Source organism: Delphinapterus leucas, chromosome X, assembly GCF_059928025.1.
Source record: "Delphinapterus leucas isolate spDelLeu-1000000601 "Yukka" chromosome X, BTC_Dleu_Yukka2, whole genome shotgun sequence".
Lineage (NCBI taxonomy): Eukaryota > Metazoa > Chordata > Mammalia > Artiodactyla > Monodontidae > Delphinapterus > Delphinapterus leucas.
Window position 1 is genome coordinate 60,458,317 of NC_143150.1, and position 18,655 is coordinate 60,476,971.

Sequence of the window (18,655 nt, forward strand, 5' to 3'; positions counted from 1 at the left end):
TTGTTTAGCCTCCATGTGTTTGTATTTTTTACACATCTTTTCGTGTAATTAATATTTAGTCTCATAGCATTGTGGTCGGGAAAGATACTTGATAAAATTTCAATTTTCTTAAATTTACTAAGGCTTGATTTGTGACCCAAGATATGATCTATCCTGGAGAATGTTCCATGAGCACTTCAGAAAAATGTGTATTCTGTTGCTTTTGGATGGAATGTCATATAAATATCAATTAAGTCCATCTTGTTTAATGTATCATTTAAAGCTTGTGTTTCCTTATTTATTTTCATTTTGGATGATCTGTCCATTGGTGAAAGTGGGGTGGTAAAGTCCCCTACTATGAATGTGTTACTGTCGATTTCCCGTTTTATGGCTGTTAGTATTTGCCTTATGTATTCAACTGCTTCTATGTTGGGTGCATAAGTATTTACAAGTCTTATATCTTCTTCTTGGATCGATTCCTTTATCATTATGTAGTGTCCTTTTTGTCTCTTGTAATAGTCTTTATTTTAAAGTTTATTTTGTCTGATATGAGAATTGCTACTCCAGCTTTCTTTTGCTTTACATTTGAATGGAATATTTTTTTCCAATCCCTCACTTTCAGTCTGTATGTGTCTCTAGGCCTGAAGTGTGTCTCTTGTAGACAACATATTTATGGATCTTGTTTTTGTATCCATTCAGGCAGTGTGTGTCTTTTGGTGGGAGCATTTAGTCCATTTACATTTAAGGTAGTTATCAATATGTATGTTCCTATTCCCATTTTCTTAATTGTTTTGTGTTTGTTATTGTAGGTGTTTTCCTTCTCTTTGTGTTTCTTGACTAGAGAAGTTCCTTTAGCATTTGTTGTAAAGCTGGTTTGGTGGTGCTGAACTCTCTCTGCTTTTGCTTGTCGGTAAATGTTTTAATTTCTCCATCAAATCTGAATGAGATCCTTGCTGTGTAGGGTAATCTTGGTTGTAGGTTTTTCTCCTTCATCACTTTAAATATGTCCTGCCACTCCCTTCTCGCTTGCACAGTTTCTGCTGAAAGATCAGCTGTTAACCTTATGGTGATTCCCTGTGTGTTATTTGTTGTTCTTCCCTTGCTGCTTTTAATATATTTTCTTTGTATTTAATTTTTGACAGTTTGATTAATATATGTCTTGGCATGTTTCTCCTTGGATTTATCCTTTATGGGACTCTCTGTGCTTCCTGGACTTGATTAACTATTTCCTTTCCCATATTAGGGAAGTTTTCAACTATAATCCCTTGAAATATTTTCTCAGTCCCTTTCTTTTTCTCTTCTTCTTCTGGAACCCCTATAATTCGAATGTTGGTTCGTTTAATGTTGTCCCAGTGGTCTCTGAGACTGTCCTCAGTTCTTTTCATTCTTTTTTCTTTCTTCTGCTCTGCAGTAGTTATTTCCACTATTTTATCTTCCAGGTCACTTATCCGTTATTCTGCCTCGGTTATTCTGCTATTGATCTCATCTGGAGTATTTTTAATTTCATTAGCTGTGTTGTTCATCATTGCTTGTTTCCTCTTTAGCTCTTCTAGGTCCTTGTTAAATGTTTCTTGCATATTGTGTGTTCTATTTCCAAGATTTTGGGTCATCTTTACTATCATTATTCTGAATTCTTCTTCAGGTAGACCGCCTATTTCCTTTTCATTTGTTAGGTCTGGTGGGTTTTTATCTTGCGCTTTCATCTGCTGTGTGTTTTTCTGTCTTCTCATTTTGCTTATCTTACTGTGTTTGGGGTCTCCGTTTTGCAGGCTGCAGGTTCATAGTTCCTGTTTTTTTTGGTGTCTGTCCCCAGGGGCTAAAGTTGGTTCAGTGGTTGTGTAGGCTTCCTGGTGGAGGGGACTAGTACCTGTGTTTTATTGGATGAGGCTGGATCTTGTCTTTCTGGTGGGCAGGTCCACGTTTGGCGGTGTATTTTGGGGTGTCTGTGGACTTATGATTTTAGGCAGCCTCTCTGCTAATGGGTGGGGTTGTGTTCCTGTCTTCCTAGTTGTTTGGCATAGGGTGTCAAGCACTGTAGCTTGCTGGTCATTGAGGGAAGCTGCATGCTGGTGTTGAGATGGAGAGCTCTGGGAGATTTTTGCCTTTTGATGTTATGTGGAGCTGGGAGGTCTTTTGTGGCCCAGTGTCCTGAAGTTGGCTCTCCCACCTCAGAGGCACAGCACTTCCTGGCTAAAGCACCAAGAGCCTTTCATCCACATGAATCATAATAAAAGGGAGAAAATGTAGAATGAAAGAAAGAAAGAATGAAACAAAGAAAGAAATACAGAAAGAAGGAAAGGATAAAATGAAATAAAGATAAAATAGTTATTAAAATAAAAATAATTATTAAGAAAGAAACTTTTTTAAAAGAAAAAACAAAACGGATGTATAGAAGCCTAGGACAAATGGTGAAAGAAAGCTATACAGACAAAATCTCACACAGAAGCATAGACATACACACTCACAAAAAGAGGAAAAGTGGAAAAAAATAATAAATCTTGCTCTCAAAATCCACCTCCTCAATTTGGGCTGATTCGTTGTCTATTCATATATTCTACAGATGCAGGGTACTTCAAGTTGATTGTGGAGCTTTAATCTGATGTTTCTGAGGCTGCTGGGAAAGATTTCCCTTTCTCTTTTCTGTTCGCACAGCTCCTGGGGCTCAGCTTTGGATTTTGCCCCACCTCTGCGTGTAGGTCGCCGCAGGGCATCTCTTCTTCACTCAGACAGGAAGGGGTTAAAGGAGCAGCTGCTTCGGAGGCTCTGGCTCACTCAGGCCACGGGGAGGCACGGGTGCGGATGTGGGGTGAGCTTGCAGTGGCAGAGGGCAGCGGGACGTTGCACCAGCCTGAGGCGTGCAGTGCGTTCTCCCAGGGAAGTTGTCCCTGGATCCTGGGACCCTGGCAGTGGCGGGCTGCACAGGCTCCCTGAAAGGGAGGTGTGGATAGTGACCTGTTCTCACACACAGGCTTCTTGGTGGCCGCAGCAGCAGCCTTAGCATCTCATGACCGTCTCTGGGGTCCACGCTATTAGCCATGGCTCATGCCCGTCTCTGGAGCTCCTTTAAGCAGGGCTCTTAATCCCCTCTCCTCACGCACCAGGAAACAAAGAGGGAAGAAAAGGTCTCTTGCCTCTTCAGCAGGTCCAGACTTTTCCCCGGACTCCATCCCGGCTAGCCGTGGTGCACTAACCCCCTGCAGGCTGTATTCACGCCACCAACCCCAGTCCTCTCCCTGCGCTCTGACCAAAACCCGATCCTCAGCTCCCAGACCCGCCCGCCCCGGCGGGTGAGCAGACAAGCCTCTAGTGCTGGTGTGTGCTGGTCTCCACCAATCCTCTGTACGGGAATCTCTCCGCTTTGCCTTCCGCACCCCTGTTGCTGTGCTCTCCTCCGCTGCTCTGAAGCTTCCCACCTCCGCCACCTACAGTCTCCGCCTGCAAAGGGGCTTCCTAATGTGTGGAAACCTTTCCTCCTTCACGGCTCCCTCCCACTGGTGCGGGTCCCATCCCTATTCTTTTGTCTCTGTTTATTCTCTTTTCTTTTGCCCTACCCAGGTACGTGGGGAGTTTCTTGCCTTTTGGGAGGTCTGTGGTCTTCTGCCAGTGTTCAGTAGGTGTTCTGTAGGAGTTGTTCCACGTGTAGATGTATTTCTGGTGTATCTGTGGGGAGGAAGGTGATCTCCGTGTCTTAGTCTTCTGCCCTCTTCCTGATTCCTCCCACCACATCTTTTTTATCCATTCACCTGTTGGTGGACACTTAGGTTGCTTCTCTATCTTGGCTATTGTAAAAAATGTTGCTGTGAACATTGGGGTGCATATATTTTTTGTGGTAATATTTTCTTTTTCTTCATATATATACCCAGGAGTGGAATTGCTGGATCGTATGATAGTTATATTTTTTATTTTTTTGATGAACCTCCATACTGTTTTCCACAGTGGCTGCACCAATTTACATTCCTATTGACAGTGTATGAGAGTTCCTTTTTCTCTACATCTTCTCCAACATTTGTTATTTGTAGAGTTTTTGATTATAGCCATTCTGACAGGTGTGAAGTGATACGTCATCATTGTTTTGATATGGGGTTTTGATACTCTGATGATTAGCGATGTTGAGCATTTTTTCATGTGCCAGTTGGCTATCTGTATATATTCTTTGGAAAAATGTCCATTCAGGTGTTCTGCCCACTTTTTAATTGGGTTGTTTGTTTTTTCTGATGATGAGATATATGAGCTATTTATATATTTTGGATATGAATTCCTTATTGGTCCTATCATTTGCAAATATTTTCTCCCATTCAGTAGGTTTCTTCATTTCATTGATGGTTTCCTTTGCTGTGCAAAAGCTTTTAATTTTAATTAGGTCCCATTTGCTTATTTTTGCTTTTGTTTCCATTTCCTGAGGAGTCAGTTCCAAAAAAAACATTGCTACGATTTATGTCAAAGAGTATTCTGCCTGTGTTCTCTTCTAGGAATTTTATGGTTTAGGTCTTTAATACATTTTGAGCTTATTTTTGTATGTGGTGTTAGAGAATGTTCTAATTTCATTCTTTTACATGCAGCTGTCCAGTTTTCCCAGCACCACTTATTGAAGAGACTGTTTTTCTCCATTGTATATTCTTGCCTCCTTTGTCATAGATTAATTGACCATAAGTGCGTGGGTTTATTTCTGTGGTCTCTATTCTGTTCCATTGATCTGTATGGCTCTTTTTGTGACCGTACCATACTGTTTTGATTTTTGTAGCTTTTAGCATGGTCTAAAAGTCAGGAAGTGTGATGCCTCTAGCTTTATTCTTCTTTTCCATTATTGTTTTTGCTATTCAGGGTCTTTTGTGTTTCCATACAAATTTTAAAACTATTTGTGCTATTTCTGTGAAAAATGCCATTGTTATTTTGATAGTGATTGCATTGTATCTGTAGATTGCTTTGGGTCACCAATATTAATTCTTCCAATCCATGCAGTTCTGAGTTTTAATCATGGCTCCATTGCTAGTTTAATGTATGCATGAGATTGTGCCATTTGGCTTTCCTGGAGAATTCAATGGCATATACATTATTAAATCACTGATCCAATCTACTATGTCACTCTCAATTTTTGAAATTTAAAAAGATAGCAGCTATTGATTTTATTCTTAGGTAATTTTGACAAATAATGCATTATAGTATGTACCCAACTCTCTCTGTAAAAATCCCTCTAGAATTTTCCACCCATTATTCTTTTATTCCCCATTACCCTAATGGAATGAGAGTAGTCGTATTATCTAAAGATCTCCTTTCTTGAGTCTCTAGGATATCATTAGATTAATCACTAAACACCAGTTGTGTTCAAAACATTCTATTCAATTCAGTGGGCTCTAGAGGTGAAATAATCTCTGATCTCAAGAAATTTATAATCTATAGGGAACACAGACATGTAAGTCCAATTAATTGTATAAATCAAAATGGATTAAGTACCATAAGAGAGACATAAATAAAGTGCAATGAGATCTCAAAAGTAGTAACAAGTAATTCTGATGGGGAAGAGGTTAAGGATGCTACAGGGAAATGTGAAAAGAGGGAAATCCTTAATAGAAGAAAGCTAAATAGAGGGGGTGGCATTTTTGTTGAGCTTGACAGAATTAGCAGATTTTCAGTAGGTGGGGAAGTAGAGTTAAGGCAATTGCAGTAGAACATGGTGCTCCATAAATCAGGAAAACGACGGTGGTACAAGTTTCTGTGTAAAGCTGCATCCAAGGTTGATTATGTTCTGACAAGGGGTTTATAGCTTTTTCAACACTAGTTTTAATTTTGAGATAATGTTATCCAGTCATGGACCATGTGAGTAAATGCTTAATTGCTTTATAGTGTTCAGTAATAAACTTCTAAACATATATATTAATTAAAAACTATGCTAAGCTTTGTAAGCCTTAAAAGTTATTATTACTACATTCTAATTTCTAATTAGCCTTTCAGACTGAAGGGAAGCTGTACTTAATACTGGATTTTCTCAGGGGAGGAGATGTCTTCACAAGATTATCCAAAGAGGTGAGTATTTGTAAATTTTTGCTATACTTTATTGAAACAAAACTAAGAATAATTGTTTTTTTTTCTTTTGCTAATTACTTTTTTTCCCACGGAAATTTTAATTATTCTTTTTTTGTTACATAGTATTTAGTGAATGTGCCAGTTAATGGCATTTTCTGTCTGCCTGTCATTTAGATCATCTCAATGTGTTACTCATTTTTCTCTTAGGCACAAGATCAGTATAAATAACTGGATGAAGTAGCTAGGGGCAAACCTAGGACTTTGGCTACTCAAGCTACCAAAATGCCTCTGGGAGTAGTGTTTAATTTATTCATGTTTAAAACAGCTTCATGGAGGTACAGTTGACATACACTGAACTGCACATATTAAAGTACATGCTTTGATAATTTTTGACATTTGTATAAACTTGTGAAACCATCAACACAATAAAAATATTTAGTTTATTCATCATCCCCAACAGTTTTCTTATGCCCTTTTTTAATGCTTCCCTCCTGCCTGACCCCTACTCAATCTGCTTTCTGTCACTGTTTGGTTTGCATGTTCTAGGACTTTATATAAATGGAATCACATAGTATGTGTTCTTTTCTTGGTCTGGCTTTTAAACTCAGCATAATTATTTTGGGATTCATGCAAGTTGTTGCACATATCAGTAGTTCCTTTTTATTGCTGAGTGGTATTCCACTGTATGGATATACAATGATTTGTTTATTCATTCACTTGTTGATGGATATGTGTGTTTTTTTGCAATTTTTGGATATTACTAATAAAGCTGCTACAAACTTTCATGTGCAAGTGATTGTATGGACATGTGTTCATCTTTCATGGTTAAATACCTAAGAATATAATGACTGGGTTATATAGTAGGTCTATATTTTAACATTTTAAAGACACTGTCAAACTGTTTTCCAAAGAAAATTGTTATATAATTTGTTATATAATTTTTACATTCCCACCAGCAGTATATGAGAGTTTCAGTTGCTCCATCTCCTTACCAACATTTGGTATGGTCAGTCTTGTTTTAATTTTGAACATCTGGTAAGTGTGTAGTGATACCATATTGTGGTTTTGAATTGCATTACCCTAATAACTGATGATGTTAGGCATCTCTTCATGTGCTTAGTTGACATATATCTATCTTTTCTGATGAAATGTCTGTTTAAATCTTTGGCCCATTTTCTATTGGGTAATTTTCTTACTGAATTTTGAGTCTTTATATATTTTGGATGGTAAGTCCTTTATCATGTATGTTTGAAAATATTTTCTTCTGGTCTATGACTTGTCCTTTCATACTCTTTACAGGGTCTTTCAAAAAGCAGAAGTTCTTAATTTTGATGAAGTCTGATTTATATATATTTTTTCCTTTTATGAATTGTGTTTTTTGGTGTCCTGCTTAAGGAATATTCGCCTAATCCTAGGTCACAAAGATTTTCTCTTATATTTTCTAGAAGTTTTGTAGTTTCTGGTTTTACATTTATGTTTATAATCAATTTTGAGTTCATTTTCATATATGGTGATAAATGTGTGTTGAAGTCCTTTTTATCGTATATAGATATCTCATTGTTTTAGCATCATCATTGGAGAATACTGTGCTTTCTCCACTCAATTACCTTGCATTTTTTGTTGAAAATCGATTGACCGTATATGTGAAGATCTATTTGTAGACACTGTTCTGTTCAGTTGATCTGTTTGTCTGTCTTTATGCCAATACAACACTTTCTTGATTACTATACTTTTATAATATGTCTTAAAGTCAGGTACTGCAAATCCTTGAGCTTTGCTCTTCTTTTTCAAAGTTGTTTTGCCTCTTCTAGGTCCTTTGCATTTCCATATCAATTTAAAAATCAGCTTTTCACTTTCTACAAAAAAGCCTGCTGGGATTTTGATTGGGATTGTATTGAATCTGTAGTTCAACTTGCCAATAACTGACATTTTCACAGTACTGAGTCTTCCAATCCATGAACATAGTATCTCTCTCCATTTATTTAAGTTTTCTGTAATTTCTCTCGGCAGTGTCTTGTCATTTTCAGTGTACAGGTCTTGCATGTCTTTTGTCAGATTTATCTCTAAGTATTTTCTTTTTAAAAAATTCTGTTGTAACTTGAATTACTTTCTTAATTTTATTTTCAAATTGGATGGAAATATGATTACTATTTTTGTATATTGGACTTTGTATCCCACAGTATAACTAAAATTACTGATTTTATCTAGCAACTTTTTGGTAGACTACAACTAGAACTTTCTATTGGTAATCTGCACATAAGGAGTTTTACTTCTTCTTTTCCATTATGGACATCATTTATTTGTCTTTGTTACACTGGCTTGATCCTCCAGATCAGTGTTGAAAAGTATTGGTAAGAGCAGACATTCTTGCCTTATTTCTGATTTTAGGGGAGAAAGCATATTTTCACCATAAATTACAAAGTTAAGTATAGGTCTTTTTGCATGTTCTTTATCAGGTTGAAAAAGTTCCCTTCTATTACTAGTTTGTTGGGTTTTTATCAGGAATGTATGTTAGATTTTGTCAAATCCTTTTTTTTTTGCAGTTATTGAGATGATGATCATGTTTTTTTCTTCTTTAATATTTTAATATGGTGAATTACATTGATTGATTGTCAAATGTTGAAGCAGCCTTGCATCTGTGGATGAACCCCATGTAGTCATGATGTATTATCCTTTTTGCATATTGGACGTTATTTACTAAAAGTTTGTTAAGAATTTTTGCATCTATTTTCATGAGAGATATTTGACTGTTGTTTTCTTTATTGTTTATATCTAATTTTGGTGTCTGAGCAATTCTGGTTTCATAGAATGAGTTGGGTAGAATTTTCTCCTCTTCAATTTTTTGGAAAAGTTCAATGTTAAATTGTCATTAAATGATTGGTAGTATTCACTAGTGAAGCTATATGGGCCTGAAGTGTTTTTTTTAATGGTATGGTGTTTAACTATAAATTCAATTTATTTAATATACTTAGGGCCATTCAGTTCATCTTTCTTTTTGAATGAGCTTTAGTATCTTGTGTCTTTTAAGGAATTTGTCCATTTCATCAAAGTTATCAAATTCACTGGCATAAAGTTTTCATAATATCCCCTTATGACTTTTATAGGTATAGAATCGTTAGTGATGTTGATATCATCATTCCTGATGTTGGTATTTTGTATCTTCTTTTTTTATCTCACTTAGCCTTGCTAGAGGTTTATCAATTTTATTGTTCTTCTTAGAGAATCAGCCAGCTTTTGGTTTCACTGATTTTTTCTATTGTATTTGTTTTCTGTTTCATTGTTTTCCACTTTAATTTTTATTACTTCATTTTTCTCTACTTAATTTTGTGTTTCACTAGCTTTTCTGGTTTTTAAGATGGAAGCAGAAATTATTGATTTGAGACCTTTTCTTCTTTTCTAATATAAGCATATAGTGTTACAAGTTTCCCTCTAAATACTGCTTTAGCATCATCTCACAAATTTTGATATGTGATGTTTTTATTTTCTTTTAGTTCACCGTATTTTCTAATTTCCTTTTATTTCTTCTTTGTCTCATGGGTTATTTAGAAGTATGCTAATTAATTTAAAAATATTTAGGCAGTTTCCAGATAAATTTCTATTATTGATTTCTAAATTAATTTTATTGTAGTCATAAAGCACACTTTGTATGACTTGAATTCTCTTAAATTCACTTAAATTATTTTATGCTTCAGAATATGGTATATCTTGGTAAATGTTCCATGTGTACTTGAGAAGAATGTGTATTCTGCTTTTGGGTAGTAGAAGGTTCTGTAAATGTCGATTAGATTAAGTTGGTTGATAGTGGTATTAAGTCTACTATATTCTTCCTAATTTTTTCTCTACATGTTCTAACATTTTTTGAGAGACAGGGATTGAAACCTTTTACTATAATTATGGATTTATCTATTTCTTCCTGAATTTCTGTCAGATTTTGCTTCATGTATTTCAAAGTTCTGTTATTAAGTGCGTAAACCTTTAGGGTTATCATTCCCTCTTGGTGAATTTACCCTTTGTCATTATGAGATGACTTATTTTATCCTTGCTAATGTTCTTTGCTTTGAAATCTCTGTCGATATTAATACAGGCACTCCAGGTTTTTAAAAAATTAGTGGTAGTTTAGTATATTGTTTTCCATATTTTTATTTAATCTATTTGTCCTTATATTTAATGTGCAGTACTTAAGGCAGCATGTAATTCTCCCTGTCTTTTATACAGTCTGAAAATCTATGCTTTTTAATGGGTGTGTCAGACTTGTAACATTTAATCTGACTGTTGATATGGTTGGGTTTGAATCTCCATCTTTCTATTCATGGAGTTATTTTTGTCCCTTCTGTTCTTTGTTCTTTTATTTCTCCTTTGCTGCCTCTTTTTTTTTTTTTTTTTTGTGGTACGTGGGCCTCTCACTGTTGTGGCCTCTCCCGTTGCGGAGCACAGGCTCTGGACGTGCAGGCTCAACGGCCATGGCTCACAGGCCTAGCCGCTCTGCGGCATATGGGATCTTCCTGGACTGGGGCACGAACCCGTGTCCCCTGCATCGGCAGGCGGACTCTCAACCCCTGTGCCACCAGGGAAGCCCTGCTGCCTTATTTTTAATTAATTATTTTACATGATTTTATTTTTATACCTTTGGTTGGCTTTTTATCAAAATAACATTTTGTTGTTGTGTTATTTTAGTAGTTGCTTTAGGGTTTGTAGTATAAATTTTTAATGCAGGAGTCAGGAATCTATAGTCTCAGGCCAAATATGGCCTGTTGATTTTTTTGTAAATAAAGTTTTATTGGAACACAACCACACCCATTTGTTTAAGTATTGTCTATGGTTGCTTTTGTGCTTCAGTGGCAGCATAATTGTATGGTCATTTTTTATTGGACGGCAGGTCATTTTTTATTGGATGGCAGGTGTTATGAATTTAATTTTCTTGTACTCTAGATACTTGTGTTTTCTTATAAGTAGTATTTAGCTTTGTTCTGAGATGCAGTTAGCCTGTTGAGTCTTGCTTTTAACCTGTGTTATGTGGTACCAAAGCAGAATTTAGGATTAATTTTTCCCAATACTGAAACATGACCCTTCTTAGTACTCTAACCAGCCTATCAATTATGAGATTTTTCACTCTCACTGTTTGGTACAGGACTTATCCTGGTCCTTTGTGAGCTCTGTGAATTCTTTTTTAAAAATCTTTTAGGGTTGTTCTTTTCCTGGGCTCAAGTAGTTTCCTTAGATCCACGATTGGGAATTCTTCATTGGATGGCAGACATCCTGAAATTCACCTTGTTAGGTGATGGATTGTTTTGTATTCCTATAAATATTATTGAACTTTGTTCTGGAATTTGTGCGGAACTAGTTTATTTCAGATTGTTAAACTGGACCAGAGCAGTGTATAATCGGGATGATTTTACACCACTGTGAAGCATCTGATTACTCTGTCCAGTGCCCTGTGAATTATGAGGTTTTCTGCTCTGTGTGGAGGTAATAGGAACTATTCCTGGCCCTGTGTGAGTTCCATGGATTAGTCCCTCTAATACTTCCATTGGTTATTTTTCTGGCTCAGGTTTCCTCACATGTGCTGAGCATTTCTCTGCTGAATACTTGAGAGAGACCTTCTACATAACTCTACAGTTCTCTCTCTGTAATTCTCCCTTCTGTACTCTTATCTTATGAATTCTGTCCTTCTTGTCTCCCCACTCTCTCAGCTCCATCTCATCAACTCAGGAGACTTCCAGGCTCTGGCCTGACTTTGCCCTCCCTGCATTGCTGCTTAAGAACTCTTTCCAGGTAGTGAGCTAGGACAGTTGTATGGTTGTTTCCATCTCTCAATATTCACTGTCCTTCGTTGTGATGTCCAGTGTCTTGAAAAGTGTCATTTCATATATTTTGTCCTGTATTTTAGTTGTTTCAGATGGGAGATTAAATCCTGTCTTTGTCTACCTCATTTTGTCTTGAAGTGGTAGTCTGGGAGTAGAATTTTAATTGGGTAATAGTGGTTCAACATTTCACTTCCATAATTAAAATATGAGAAAACTACTCTTGATTCTCAGAATTCTAGAACTTGCTGTGAGAAAGGAACAGTGTGATTCTGGGATGCTAGCTAGTGCTTAAGTGGCTAAAACCTGTCTCTCTGTCTGCTTCTACCTGTCTACCTCCAGTATAGAACATTCCATGCATGAACATAGACTGTGACCTTGGTATATTCTTTACTCTAAAACAGAGTTCAGTATGTGATAGGGTCTGTCTAGGACCCCCTTCCCAGAGGGTCTTTAAAGGACCTTATTAAAAGCTGGTTCCAAGACACAGAGGGACAATAGTATAACAAGTATTCATGATTTCTTGTGTCAGATTGTAGAAGTGTGAAGAATATGTTTGAGAGATTCTTACTTGTAGTCATTTCTGATTTTCTTTTAAACTCTTCAGACCTCCATTCTCGATGTGGGACTATCTAAACCCATACTAGCACAGAGATGCAGTCAGTAAGTTTTGATTCCTAAGTCTGGAATATTAGGTAAGAACAAGCATTTTAAATGCATTTCCCAAAAGACAGTAAATTCGTATATTCATTGAACAGGCTGCTAAGAAATGATTTAATGGTTACTTCTATAGACAGCTTATTAATAAGTTTTTTATTGGTTATACTTCATGTGTATGTACAAAAAACTGCTATATCATCAAAAATGAGAACTTTATGCCTTAGAAAAAGACTTTTAAAAATACATTTTTGTATTTGTTAAAGAAATTTATAATGTATGTCATATATATTTTAAAGGGAACAGCACCTCCCCAAATTTCTCTCCTCACAAACACACACACACACACACACACACACACAACCTCTTAGATCATACCATATTTTGCTAATGTCAAGAAAATACAATGAGATGAATGGCTGAGAATTATAAAACTTCCAGTTCTTCCAGAATCAATTTGTAGACTTAACAAAATTTCAAACAAAGTCCCAATAGGAATTCTTGTTTGAAATTGACAGATGATTTTATCAGCGTTTTTGGAAAAGTAAACAAGTGAAAAGAACTAAGACATTTTGAAAATAAAGAACACCATTTCCTTGCCCTACCTCTTGTTTAAAACTTTATAAAGCTACTGCTATAAGCAAACCATCACAGTATCAACACAAGATTAGAAACATACTGTATAGTCCAGGAATATTCTGGTATATATGACTTACCATATATTATTATAATAGAGGAAGAATCACAAGTTAATGGCAAAGAGATTGATTGTTCAGTAAACCGTATATGAGAAATTGGTTAGGAATTTCAGAAAAAAAACATTTTAAATTGTTATCACTACCACATACAAAGATAAATATTACTTACATTAAAGAGCTAAATCTGGAAAACTTCTCATGCTAAAAGAAAATGCAACTGAATGTGTAGTTGGCTATTGAATGGAGGTCTCCTAAATCATTAAAGTAATGAAGTAAAATCATACAGAAATTATATATAAATTTGACTACATAAAATTAAGAATTACTGAACATCAAAAACCAGCACAAAGTGGGGAAAATGTTTACAAATAATATGATGGAGGACTGACATTTTTAATATTTAAAGGGCTTGTACCAATTGAAAAAACAGTAAGTAAATAATGGAACATAGGCAAAAACATTGCTGATAATTCACTAAAAAAATGGAAAGGCCACTAGACATGGAAAATTATATAGCCTAAGAATCAGAACAATTGATTCCATTTTTATATATCAAATTAGAAAAGATATTTTAAAAGGATATATTCAATGCTGTCATGGATGTGGTAAGACAAATGCTTTCATAAGCTGCTGATGGGAATGTAAGTTATTGTAACCCTTTGACAAATAATTTTGTTCTGTATGTCGAGAGTCTTGGACTATTTATTCTCCTTGACTGCCTAGTATTTGCTTTTTTATTTCTCAGAAATCCATTTTGGGGAAATAACCATAAATATCAAAAATATATATGCATATTACAGAGTTATTTATAATAGTGAAAAACTGGAACTAACCTAAATGAACATTAGGTAAATTATAGTAAATTAGTATGTTGAGATTGTACAGCTATTGAAAACTCTTTATTAATAAGTTAAAGATATAGAAGAATGCCTATAATATAATATTAAGTGGGGAAAAAGGAGGCCACTAAATAGTTTATGTAGTGTGATCTCAAATATGTTAAAACACACACCCTCATACATACATACGTGAACGACTTGAAGAGCAGACAGAAAGACTAGCAGTCCTTACCTCACGGTGCTGGGGCTTTAGATGATTTTTATTTAGGGAGAGACTCAGGATAATTAGTGAATAGATAAACATTAATGGTAGTGAACCTGAAACTTAAAACGTTGTAACATAACATATGGCAGAAGTGGCTTCTGGGGAAGAGGTAGTTCTTAGGGACAATTATTTCTGAGTTCAAATCCTGCCTGCTTCTTACTGTGTTTTTCTAGGCAAGTTACTTTATCACTTTGAGTCTCCATATGTAAGGTGGTGATAATACCTACCTCATAGGGTTGTTTAGAAGATTGTAATAACAGATTGTAATAACATAATGAAAAGTGGCTGGCACGTGATAGTTACTTAATAAGTTTCTTATTTGTGTCCATCATGAAGCTTTCCTCAGAGACAATTTCATGACAAGATAATATGCTTGTCATAAACTGTAAACTAGGCAGTTTTCTTCTTTTAGCGTTTGAAAGACTTTTGTTTAGGGTTTTCTTATGTGTTAAATTTCCATGAACGTTTTGATTAGCCTTCCTCAGAAGTGAAATAGGTAACATCTGTTTTTCTTCTTAATAAAATACCAAGTGAAAATGATGCTCTTATACTTTTACCATTATAATATTCAAATGAATTCTCCTGAAACTTAGATAATGAACAATCATTGTTTTTCTATAGAACATTTTAAAAAGTGGGTATAATATCAAAATTTATCTTTCATTGCTCATTCTCAGAAATTTTACTAGTACCTGAGTCTGCATAATGTAATTCAGTGGCCATAATTCTAAGTGGGCAAGCCAGTTATAAGATTTTATGATATTTCATTAAAATTTTGAGTTTTCCTAATAATCTAGATATTTCTTTAATGAAAATAACCAATTTCTAGACAAGTTATTTGTTTTGCCAATTGGAAGCCCTTGATAAATCTTAAAAATTACATGTAATGGTTGAGTAATGCCCAATTTTGTGTGTAAATTAACACTCACTTTTGAATGGATATAGACATAAACCTATAACAATAATACCTCATGGTTACACACATAGGATTTTACAATTTACAAAGTATTTTTCCCCACATAAACTAAGCTGACTCTTAAAACAACCTTGTTAAGTAGATGTAGCAGATACTATTATCCTTATTTTACAGATTTGGAAACTGAAGCCCTGAGGGCTAAGTGAAATGTCAAACATTACACTGCTAATTCTAATTCTAAGTCCAGTGCACTTTTCACTTCATCATAGCACCTCTGTTCCCAGGCAGAAAAAGATTGAGGAATTCAGTGCCTTTAAGCTCATGTATTCTACTAGCAGAAGAGTCTTGGAGCTACCCCTTAGGTCAGAGATTGGGTTTAGAACCGTGTCTAATATGAGTTACTAATTCGACAACTTTTGTTGGTATAATTGAAGCTTTAGGTTAGTAGAGCTGCTAAAAGCAAAATTCCTGAGAAGTGATAGTAGACAGTGAAAGAGAAAATAGTAGAAATAGTGGAATTACCAATGCTAAAACAAAATATCTAATGTACTGCAAAGATCCTGAGAGCATCCCTATATAGTAGTGTACTAAATATAATAACCGAATTATGACACTAAGTCATTTTTAAAAAGGTAAATCCTGTGCAGTACATTCAGGGTAAAAAGATATGCAAGCTACATAATATGTTTTAGGAAGATCTACATTAAAATGTTGAAGAGAAGGATTTTTAAAAATTTTTCAGTATATTTTATTTTATTTATTTATTTATTTTAATTTATTTATTTACTTTTATTTTTTGGCTGCATTGGGTCTTCGTTGCTGCATGCGGGCTTTCTCTAGTTGCAGTGAGCGAGGGCTACTCTTCGTTGTGGTACGCAGGCTTCTCATTATGGTGGCTTCTCTTGTTGCAGAGCACGGGCTCTAGGCACGTGGGCTTCAGTAGCTGCAGCACATGGGGTCAGTAGTTGTGGCTTGAGGGCTTTAGAGCGCAGGATCAGTGGTTGTGGCGCACTGGCTTAGTTGCTCCACGGCATGTGGGATCTTCTCGGACCAGGGCTCCAACCTGTTTCCCCTGCATTGGCAGGCGGGTTCTTAACCACTGCGCCACCAGGGAAGTCTGAGAAGGATTCTTAAATAGTTTAGTTCCATCTATATACTTCTTTTATTTTCTTGTTTGCCTAGATTTGTCTGTTTACTGGTTTTTAAAGAAGAAATTTTAAATAAATTCAACATTAAAAAAAAGATCAAATGGTAAATTATTATTTTATTCTAGGTTCTGTTTACAGAGGAAGATGTGAAATTCTACCTCGCAGAACTGGCCCTTGCTTTGGATCATCTGCACCGATTAGGAATTGTATATAGAGACCTGAAGCCAGAAAAGTAAAGCTATATTGTCTTTATGTATCCCTGTTACCAGTATTTCTATAACTACTTTTTTCTCCATTAAGTCTTATATTTTAAAGATTATATGAAAATATACATGAATTATACAGTTATATGAAACTTACTTTAAAAAGTAGTCTTCATAAGATACCCATTGATTTTAAATTAGTCATTTCAAAATTTTCCAGTATATCAAATAGATATTGACCTCTTTTATGATGATTTTTATGTAAATATTTTATGTAAAAATATTTTATCCCACATTGTTGAATGTGAATTTTGCTTTACAGCATTTTGCTTGATGAAATAGGACATATCAAGTTAACAGGTATGCAAATTTTCTCATTCTACCCTAAGCCTGTTTTATATTTTTTGTTATTTTAATATATATATTTGTCTAAGCCTGTTTTTTTCCCTCTTTCTTGATTTAATTTGCATTTTGTTTATTTCTTTGGTGAACTAAAATTCATTTAAAGGGTGGATAAGATAACTCTCAATATGCTCTAATTGTAATACCAAAAAATTATATGGTAGAGTCACTGTCCTCATTAAGAAATGACATTTGGTTTTCTAGGAAAAATCACATCATTTTTGTTTCAGTCTAGGCTGAAAGATTTATCATAAGTAGTTATCACATTTGAAATATAGTGAATTATAAACTTCTGAACCAAGTGTTTCATAATAAGAGGTTCATTTTATTCTTTCTTTTGTAAAAACACATTTTATTTTACTTTATTTTGAATGTTGAGCGTTTACTGTATGTGAAACACTGATAATTTTCACAGGACCTTTAGGCATAAAGTATCCTTATTATACCATTAAAAAACACCCTTTAATTTTCAAATAATTATAGACTCACAATAAGTTGCAAAAATAGTACCAAGAGGTCCTGTGTACCGTCACCCAGCTTCCCCCAATGGTGACATTTTACAAAATTACAGTGCATTATCAAACCCAGGAAATTGATAGGTACAGTTACAACTAACTAGACTATATACTTTACTTAAATTTCACCAGTTTTTGCACATATTCTTTTTTTGTTTGTCTTTGTGTATATCTCCATGACATTTTATTCACATATGTAGAGTCAAATACCATCACCACAATCAATAAGCAAAACTGATCTATAACCACAAAAGAACTCTCCTGTGCTGCCCATTTATAGTCACCCTTCCCACCTTCCCTAAATCCTGGCAACCACTTATCTGTTCTATATCTCTAAGTTTGTTATTTTAAGAATATGATATAAATAGAACTGTATAGTAGTCACACACCTGAACATTTATCCTAGAGAAATAAATACTTACATGCACACAAAAAACCTAAACATGAATTTTCATAGCAGCTCTGTTTGTAATAGCCCAAGGCTGGAAATGTCCCAAATGTCCTTCAGAGAGTGAATGGATAAACAAACTGTGATACATCTATGCAATGGAATACTACCCAGCAATAAAAAGGAAATAACTCTTGATATATACAGCAACTTGGATGGACTCAAGGGCATTGTGCTGAGTGAGCCAATCTCAAAAGGTTACTTATGTTTTAAATAGATAGTAAATTCTGTATTTAATTATCAGAATGTTAAAACAGAGATAAAATGAAGATGTGGGCTTTACAGAGAATTTTGGACCAGTGCACTTTAAAGGTAAGTTGCTTTAAATTCCTAAGTATACTTCTTCAATGTAAAAATAAAGTATGAAGTTGTTAACTTGAAAGCTCAAGTAAATGTGACAAAGTTCAAGTAAAGTTTAGTAAATCATTTTTTGATTCATAGCCTGATTCTCTTTCTACTATATGAAAGAAGCAAAGAAGATTTAAAGAGATTCAAAGAGGATAAGGAAGAGAAATATGAAGAGAACAGTAGAGTTTTGAAATTTTATATAATAATTTTTATTTTACAACAGTCAATCTTTAGTTGCAATGCTAATTAGAATTTAATTCTTTTCATTTTTCTTAATAAGTTATGCCTGTTTTGTCATGGGTGGGGAAAGAGTAGAATAAATTCAACCTATATCTCTCTTCTACATTAAGGTTAATTGGGTGAATAATGATGTCAACTTGTTTTATATTTAGTCTTATAATATGAATTCTGCTTT

At 34.9% G+C, this 18,655-nt stretch overlaps 1 protein-coding gene across 4 annotated transcripts in view; it reads left to right on the top strand.

The window, feature by feature from the left end:
* Positions 1-18,655, top strand: part of RPS6KA6 (ribosomal protein S6 kinase A6) — a 164,544-nt gene that overhangs the window by 79,389 nt on the left and 66,500 nt on the right. For all 4 annotated transcript variants that reach the window (XM_089904323.1, XM_022580820.2, XM_022580819.2 and 1 more), the window contains 3 exons: positions 5,921-6,000; positions 16,450-16,556; positions 16,850-16,887. In XM_089904323.1, the coding sequence (XP_089760449.1) occupies positions 5,921-6,000; positions 16,450-16,556; positions 16,850-16,887 (225 nt within the window). The remainder of the gene's footprint in view (positions 1-5,920; positions 6,001-16,449; positions 16,557-16,849; positions 16,888-18,655) is intronic.